General features: G+C 42.5%; 1 protein-coding gene across 1 annotated transcript; it reads right to left on the bottom strand.

Moving 5' to 3' along the window:
• Positions 1-7167: 7167 nt before the first annotated feature.
• LOC135489710 (uncharacterized) lies at positions 7168-8916 on the bottom strand. Its single transcript, XM_064775200.1, has 2 exons — positions 8062-8916; positions 7168-7678 (listed from the first exon to the last, which is right to left on the bottom strand). The coding sequence occupies exons 1-2, from the start codon at positions 8315-8317 to the stop codon at positions 7302-7304; spliced, it is 633 nt and encodes a 210-aa protein (XP_064631270.1). The 5' UTR covers positions 8318-8916; the 3' UTR covers positions 7168-7301.
• Positions 8917-9551: the final 635 nt, after the last annotated feature.

Genomic DNA, 9551 nt, shown 5'->3' with positions numbered 1-9551 from the left:
GGCAAATGTAGGAGGAGTCCCTACAGTCACAATTGGACCAGCAGTAACTGGGGCGATAGTTGGGGCCTGTATTGGAGCAGGCATAGGCCCAACAACAGCCTGATTAGCATCATCATTATTGTCACTGGACTCATAGTCTGACAGTTCAGCATGTGCATGCATAGTACCATTGTCTGACCTCAAAAGTGACCCTGAACCGGTATTTTCAAGGTCTAACTCGTCATCAGAGTCATAATCTACACCTGAACTATCATTTCCAGCTTCTTGATACACTAACGATTCACCTAAGTCCAAATCTTCATCTCCAGAATCATCCTGACAGTCCAAAACGAAAGCTAATGCTTCGTTCAAATCGAAACGTGCACGCTTGTTGCCTCGCGCCATAGCTGCAGACGATATGTACACAACATGTGGCGAATACACTAGAAGCACGGGAAACACATTCGAGACGGTGCTGCACCACACGGAATTCAACTAAACTACGCAGGATTGTTTTTAAATCAATTTTAAGTCATCCCGTATGTGCGACGGGATGCGTCTGAATCGATGGTATTTTATCCCGTATGTACGACGGGATGCGTCGTGAAAGGGTTAAGCCTTCTGGGGCAGGGAAGAGGCCTAACTTGTGGGTAAAATCTGTAAATGTCGTGATGGGTTGTGACAGCCAAATGGATCATGCATGTCATGGGGCATGACCTGAGTTCACAGCAAAAATATTGGAAAATCATCCAGTGTGTTCTCGACAGACACCTACACTGCACATTGAAATAACATTCTCCACAGGGCAGTGTTTGTACTTCCACACAAGGCTGCAAGCAATGGGTCACAAAAGCTTTAAAGATTTATACCAAAATGACGAGTGACACATTAACGACTCACTTGTGGGAATCTAAAAATAATGGAGAGTGGGATTTATGAAAATGGCTGTAGCACCAGTAGAAGAGGTAACACTAGTCATAGTGCCAGTAGGGCAAAAGAAATTCTCCACAAGGGCATTACCTTATATGGCCTGTTTGTACCCATTTCATTCCCCACAAGACCAATATTCCATACAAGGGCATTACCTGATAAGACCCGATTGTTTATTCCCCACAAGACCACCAGGCCTAATCCCAACAAGGGCATTACCTCATAAGGCCTGTTTGTACCCATTTTATTCCCCACAAGACCAATATTCCATACAAGGGCATTACCTCATAAGACCCGATTGTTTATTCCCCACTAGACCACCAGGCCTAATCCCCACAAGGGCATTACCTCATAAGGCCTGTTTGTACCCATTTTATTCCCCACAAGACCACTTCCAGCTATAAGATAGGCCTACCCAGGACTCATCCATTTCTGACAAAAGGCCTTTTCCTATGCTATGGACACTATTCATATGGGCTTGAATAAACAAATGCATGCAAGCACAAGGCCACAATGCACATGATGATGCAATATGCATGGAATCCAGCAGCCTGCCTGCAGCCCATCATCATCATGGCCAGCACAACTCACACATCACAGTCACGGGTAGGCTAGGCCTATATTTGACCTAAAATGATCTCAGCCAAACTACCAGTCACATGGTTAAGACAACCACATCATAGAATTAGAATAAAATTGAGCAACATACCTTGAAGTCCTTTTTATTTCCAATATATTCCAAATCAATGCAGTTCCAATCCAAATCTTGCATTTGTGAAACATGTGAAATGTCACATGACAACCTCGCCCCTAGGTCAGCCTTTGGTATTCCTATACACAAAATAGTGTTTCATTGACACACTAGGCTTTTCCACTGGGAGCAAGGTTGAAAGATAGTGCTGCTCTCTTTGAGGAAAATCAAACATCACAAGACTGTCAGCATTCTGAATTCAAAGCAATCTGTGCCTCAGTCTGTCCTTCTGGGGAAAATGAAATATTACCCCACAACAACATGTAGAGTGTCAGGAGTCGATTTATGGGGAAAAACTTGTGGGGAAAAAATAATTTCCCCACAAGTTTTTGCTTTCCTCACAAGTTTTGCCTTTACCTATATTTTTCCTCACAAGGTCCAAATGTGAATGCGGTACACATGAAAAATCAATACTCAACATGCACGTATGCATGACCAGTGTACACAAACATGTTATACTGTAAACTCCAAAACGGTACTCGGGAGGTCAATACATTTGACATTTCAGACTTAAACCACAAAATATGATCTTAAATCCAGGATAGTACTGTAATGCTAATGTGTTTAAAGGGACACTGTATATCGAATTTCTGCAGGTCAAATCAGGGACTGAATTCTGATTGAGGGGAGTGTAAAATTTAGCAAAATTATTGCTCACCTTGAAACAAATTTTGAACTACTGGTGAGGTAAGGACAAAAGGGTAGATTGGGTGTGTATAAAAGGTGGAATGGACAACAGGATGGGGTAGTCATTTTTCTGATAAGAAATTTACCCAAGATTTCTACACAGCCCCCAACCAAAATTCGAGCACAGCCGAATTTGACCCGCAGAAGAAAAATGACCTAGGCCAAGAGTTCAGAGTTATTTACGACTCAAACACGAGTTTGTACTATAGTTTGGATATTCGTAGGTCTCCTCCTCTACATGTCTAGAACCGTCTGGACGTATCTCTGTAATCGTTCTCGTGTACCGTAGGGGCAGGACACCATCGAATGGGTTGACGCTCATGCTGGCAGTCGGGGCATATATCAAGCCTGGAGCTGGCAGCAGAGTTGCGTTCACCGTCTCCGCATGGGGGGTTGATGGCTTTGGCTTAGAGGAAGGCTTCTTACTCGGTACGTGACGGGAGGTGTTTCCTTTCTTCCTGGGTGTGATGGTCATGGGTTATCGGCCAGTGTAAATATGTTTTCAGTTTCATTTTGTCAGTGACATTCCGACATAATTTGTAAGGCCGACTCTGATTGGCTGATTGGTTTCTGAGCTTTGACGGAATGGCCCAAAGGTTTCCGAATGAAGAAAATATGGCAATTGACGTCATTGAGCATTGATGTGGGAAAGTCCGGACGTGGGTTCGGGAAAGTCCGGAAAGAATGATGAAGGGCGCGATTCTGAAGAACTGGCTGGTGTGATAACGTACGAAATATGCAGTTTACGGGCGCTGCTTTGTTCGCGCCGGTACATTTTCCACTGGCATTGTCAATCGCTCTGCTGGAAATTCTAAAATGATCTCAGCCAAACTACCAGTCACATGGTTAAGACAACCACATCATAGAATTAGAATAAAATTGAGCAACATACCTTGAAGTCCTTTTTATTTCCAATATATTCCAAATCAATGCAGTTCCAATCCAAATCTTGCATTTGTGAAACATGTGAAATGTCACATGACAACCTCGCCCCTAGGTCAGCCTTTGGTATTCCTATACACAAAATAGTGTTTCATTGACACACTAGGCTTTTCCACTGGGAGCAAGGTTGAAAGATAGTGCTGCTCTCTTTGAGGAAAATCAAACATCACAAGACTGTCAGCATTCTGAATTCAAAGCAATCTGTGCCTCAGTCTGTCCTTCTGGGGAAAATGAAATATTACCCCACAACAACATGTAGAGTGTCAGGAGTCGATTTATGGGGAAAAACTTGTGGGGAAAAAATAATTTCCCCACAAGTTTTTGCTTTCCTCACAAGTTTTGCCCTTACCTATATTTTTCCTCACAAGGTCCAAATGTGAATGCGGTACACATGAAAAATCAATACTCAACATGCACGTATGCATGACCAGTGTACACAAACATGTTATACTGTAAACTCCAAAACGGTACTCGGGAGGTCAATACATTTGACATTTCAGACTTAAACCACAAAATATGATCTTAAATCCAGGATAGTACTGTAATGCTAATGTGTTTAAAGGGACACTGTATATCGAATTTCTGCAGGTCAAATCAGGGACTGAATTCTGATTGAGGGGAGTGTAAAATTTAGCAAAATTATTGCTCACCTTGAAACAAATTTTGAACTACTGGTGAGGTAAGGACAAAAGGGTAGATTGGGTGTGTATAAAAGGTGGAATGGACAACAGGATGGGGTAGTCATTTTTCTGATAAGAAATTTACCCAAGATTTCTACACAGCCCCCAACCAAAATTCGAGCACAGCCGAATTTGACCCGCAGAAGAAAAATGACCTAGGCCAAGAGTTCAGAGTTATTTACGACTCAAACACGAGTTTGTACTATAGTTTGGATATTCGTAGGTCTCCTCCTCTACATGTCTAGAACCGTCTGGACGTATCTCTGTAATCGTTCTCGTGTACCGTAGGGGCAGGACACCATCGAATGGGTTGACGCTCATGCTGGCAGTCGGGGCATATATCAAGCCTGGAGCTGGCAGCAGAGTTGCGTTCACCGTCTCCGCATGGGGGGTTGATGGCTTTGGCTTAGAGGAAGGCTTCTTACTCGGTACGTGACGGGAGGTGTTTCCTTTCTTCCTGGGTGTGATGGTCATGGGTTATCGGCCAGTGTAAATATGTTTTCAGTTTCATTTTGTCAGTGACATTCCGACATAATTTGTAAGGCCGACTCTGATTGGCTGATTGGTTTCTGAGCTTTGACGGAATGGCCCAAAGGTTTCCGAATGAAGAAAATATGGCAATTGACGTCATTGAGCATTGATGTGGGAAAGTCCGGACGTGGGTTCGGGAAAGTCCGGAAAGAATGATGAAGGGCGCGATTCTGAAGAACTGGCTGGTGTGATAACGTACGAAATATGCAGTTTACGGGCGCTGCTTTGTTCGCGCCGGTACATTTTCCACTGGCATTGTCAATCGCTCTGCTGGAAATTTTTCACGGCGTTTGCGGGTGCATGCGTGATCGCGCCCGTTTCCTGACCGACACTGAGAGAGTACAAAATGTGAGTTAACCCTCTCAGACCCAAGGGTATTTTTACCCTGCCTAAAAGTATTTCCTGCAATGTGTTGGCTATTTGGACATAAATAAACACATTTTTGGCATCAAAATTTTATTTTGATCGAAAGGGGTCTTTTTGGACCCTGTTACACATATGTAACATCGGGTTTTGATGGATGTAATCATTCATGAAAACAACTGAGGCAAAACATTGAGCAGAGCTCTCAGGCATGAGAAACTGGTCCCTTCATTAGCTTTTGATGCATTGAGAATTAGTCTTATCATGCTGTGGAATTGATCTGGATACTTCACTACTGTCCCTCCATGCAGACGGCAACATCTATAAATGTCTCTAACCACGGTAACCCTACCACAAATGATGGTTCCCCACAGATTTTAGAATACTTCTATTCACCACAACTGACTGTTCTGGATGCAAAATTAGTTATGCTATGATTTGAAACAATTGCGATCATGCGTAAAGCAGAGGCGGACATCGCACTTCTCGCAGAGTGTGTCCGTATTGTTCACAGAGCACAATTTGCACCGGCCACGCTTTTCACTCTTTACCGGCCAGTGTCCGTACTGATCCTTTTGAACATCAGTAGGCGGTGCGACATGCACTCTCTTGGGTGGTGCTGGTGTTGGTGTAGCAGGTTGAGAGTCCAATGATGGCTGTCCCGGTCTCCGGGCTGCATTTATTAGTATCACATCAGGCTAGAAGCGATCTCACCCTGAAACTTGCGCTGTGATTTGACCTTTTTGACTCCAAAACTTGCACACGCCCTTCGGTAAAGCATCCAAGAATTTACGACGGCAAGGATGATTGTTTGCCAAAATAAGTACAGGTACCACCTCCGTGACCTCATATGGTACTTATACCTTGCCACACAAGCATCTATCAGATCTATCCCACCCATGAAATGGTTGTATTCTTTTACAATGAATGGACGATCCACTATAATTTTTTCCTTTTTCTTTTTGTCCCATCATGTACATGTGTCCATGGGTTGTTCTCCTGCGTAGGTTGATAGTAATGTAACAGACTTATTGTCATACCACTTGACAATCACTGCATCTGACTTGGTCTCCACACGGCTATCAATGGAACCACGCCCCTTAGCTTCCATAGCCTTGTCAGAAGCAAGGGGACATCACCCTAGACGGTTTTTTCGCACAGTCCCAACATACAGAATACCATCCTGAAGTAACTTTTCTGCCAGAGCTATGGAGGTGAAAAGGTTATCAGCAAAGACTTTGTAGTTTTCATGTTTTGGAAGGGTATCACAGAGTTTTACCACAACATCTCCACCCATGCCCTGTTCAGTTTTTTTTCCAGTCCCTCCTTGGTATACATCAAAGTCACACATTAACCCTGTGCAGGGCTGCTTACTTTGGCTGAAAGTCTGTAGTATTTTCCCCCCAAGCTTTGAGTATTTTTCCCAAGTTGTGGGTATTTCTTCCAAACAGTATTGAAGTAATGTGTATTTTTGTCTTCTTTCTCTTATTTTCAATTTTTGTGAGTACTATTGTTTACAGCCTTTGAAATATGGGTGGTTTTCCAGCTTTATTTAGTACAAAATGGAGAATGTGTCACAACCTTAAAATTTCACATTGTTTTTATATGTAACTTAAGAAAATAAAGAGCTGATCTTTGCCAAAAACGTGTAATGTAGTTTTATTTCAAAGATAAACAGAACAGAATTACAATCATCCAAATTGTATACTCTACAGGAGGCTCATATCATACTCAAAGTGTTTTTCACATAAAAAGTTGTACCCGAGTTACCCCTTCAAGAACACCATGAACACTGATAGAATCAAGTCAATCCTAACAATATGTTGAACTCACAATGGTTACATATATTTACTTCATCCATATATATGATATATATATTATGCTTCAACCTAGCTAAAGATGTACATTTTAGAAAACCATGAATGCTTTTTCTCTATTCCTGAAAACCTTTAGCCTTATCATGATAATGAAAGGTGCAACCCAAAAGGGAGAGAAATGAGACTGAAATAATAAGCTTGAAACTTCTTCATAGGTACAATTAATCATGATAATGAAACAAAACTAGCATTGCAAGGGCTAGCATGATTGTCTACCCATGTCATATCAGCAGTAATGTCATACAGCAGTAAACATGGTACATGAATTCAAAATTACAAACAGGTATTGCAAAACCCAACATAAACTTTAAACATATAATTAAAAATTAAGAATAAATAAGTCCAACCTTGTTGGAACTTGTTAACAGAAACAGAACTTCAACTTGTCCTGACACATAAATGAACAATTTGCAAATACCTTGCCAATGTTTCTATACATTCTGGGAACGATCCTTGGACTACTTTATCATTGACACACTTTAGCCTTCACATATGTAGCAATGAGAAAAATGGACCGGATGACACCATGACATCACCAGTCACCAGTGTGAGCAGTCTTGTTCACTTCTTAAGTGATTGATAGTATGCAGACTTAACATGCTTTAAATTGTCACTGGAGTAAACCCTTGTATGGGCTTGACCATCTCTTGATTTTGCCAACATTAGAGCCTCCACAGTGTCATCCCCAAGGGAACCTCGTTTCCACGTTTTATTATGCCTGATCATAGAGAACACTCTCTCGCTCTGCGCATTTGAATGGGGGATACACAAAATTCCTAGCATTACATGAGACAAGTTACGATATTTCAGCACTCCAGCACCGTCCTTCATTGCACCTATCCTAACCCAAACCTTGTCCATCCCCTCCACACCTGTTGGAATATTGTCCTCGGCTTGGTATTCAGCAAACTCCATCTCCACCGTTTCCTCATCAACACCTGAAAGAAGAAAACCACTGTAGAGTACATGACGTGATACATATTGAGGATGTGTACATGAATGATGATTCACAATAAGAGTACACGTACTGTTGCACTTAAACACTCTGGATACCCATAAGATTGCATCACTGGGACCTATATGCAGAGCCCTCACTTATTTATTTGAAAAGATGGCACAGGGCAGAGAAGTCTGAGGCTTCTTGCTACCCACTCTTGACTCATTACTAAAATGTAAGCATACATGCTTAAAACAGTATAGGCTGTATCAGTCATGGATGACAACAGGTGAATAGTGAGGGTTTCAGCCAGTGGCTACAGCAAAATTAGTTTTGATACTAGATTTGCTTCTGTCTTCCATGTTCCATTTGTTGCACACTTACCTTGTGGGAGCAGAACTGGAAATCTTTTCAAGAAGTACCGCAAATCTTCTCCTTCCAAGGCATTTGTCCGAATACTGACATCGGCCACCTCTGCATGGTGAAAGAGGTCATCATTCAACGGCAGTTTTTGGATGATGTACTTGACAGCCTCTTTGAAGAAGTTCTTAATTCCAGTGAAGGCTTCTTCGATCCTCTTTTCCCTCAAGCTAACTTCAGCTTTTCTCTGAATGAAATCACGTGCCTTGTCACCAATCATCACGTCCTCATTTTTTCTCACCCCAAGATCAGTATTAAAGTTCACTTCGGTGACTGTTTTTCCTCTCACAGCACCTGGCTCTTTGAATCGTAAAAGTAGGTCTCTTGCTAATTTATGCAGGTCTCGCCTCAGCACATGGATCTGTGGGGACTGTGTTTGCAGACGAGTGTTTATTGTCTCAAAGACCTTTATTGCATTTTGGAGGAAGAGGCATAACAACTTATTGGTGTGGGACTTGTAGAATGTGAATACTCTTTTCTCCCTGCACTCATCACTGGCACCATCAGGTAATGCATCTACTGCTTCCCTGAACAACTGCTTCAGGGCTTCCCAGTTCTCAAGAATCCTGTCCAAGCTGACACCAAGGGAGAGCCATCATGTTTTTGGATGGTTGAGGATGGTCCGGTGGTCGACTTCATAGAACACTTGCCACTGCTGCAGTTCCCCTAGGCGATTGGAAATTTTCTCAAAGTAATGGTAGGTATCTATAAGTGCATCATCCACCTTTATTGGAACAAAAGGAAGCTGTGCAGCAGCTTTCTCTGCAGCAATATGTATCAGGTGGATTGGACATCCAGCCATGTAAATGTCAGGATGCTTCCTTCTAAGTGCAGCAATGACTCCATTTTTAGCTCACCTCTTAGCAGAGGTGAGCTTATCCCATACCGTGGCGTCCGTCGTCCGTCGTCGTCGTCGTCGTCGTCGTCGTCGTCGTCGTCGTCGTCGTCGTCGTCCGTCGTCGTCCGTCGTCCGTTAGCAGGGCACGTTTCGTAACTGTTAGAGCTATTGAGTTGAAACTTGGTACACATGTACCCTTATGTAATGACACCTTGGAGACCAAGTTTCGGTCCAATTCGTTTCATGGTTTGGCCACCAGGGGGCCAAACGTTAAAATTGAAAATATGCAATATCTCCCTTAATAGTAGTCGGGAAATTTTGAAAAAAAATATGGTAGGTACTTCTAGCAAATGTGCATCATATATCCTCCGGGTTTTTGATTTGACCTCCTTTTCAAGGTCACAGAGGTCAAATGGTGTAAATTGGCCGTTAGGATGTAACGATGGCACGTTTCTAAACTGCATTGACTATTGATACCAAATTTGGTACACATTTACCCCTTAGTCAGGTGATCTCAGGGACCGAAGTTTGGTCCAATATGATTCACCACTTGACCACCAGGGGGCAAAATCCAAAAACCTTAAAAATGTGATTATTCCTTAACTTCTTGCCCGAT

The sequence above is a fragment of the Lineus longissimus genome, chromosome 6 (assembly GCF_910592395.1).
Source record: "Lineus longissimus chromosome 6, tnLinLong1.2, whole genome shotgun sequence".
Classification (NCBI taxonomy): domain Eukaryota; kingdom Metazoa; phylum Nemertea; class Pilidiophora; order Heteronemertea; family Lineidae; genus Lineus; species Lineus longissimus.
Note: the sequence above shows the minus strand (reverse complement) of the source record. Positions and strands in the feature narration are given on the sequence as shown.

Excerpts from the sequence above, each read along its gene's own strand:
- LOC135489710 (XM_064775200.1), bottom strand. The coding sequence starts at position 8,317 with ATGATTGGTGACAAGGCACGTGATTTCATTCAGAGAAAAGCTGAAGTT. Across the intron at positions 7,679-8,061 it reads TCCAGTTCTGCTCCCACAAG|GTGTTGATGAGGAAACGGTG; the intron begins GTAAGTGTGCAA and ends TTCTTCTTTCAG.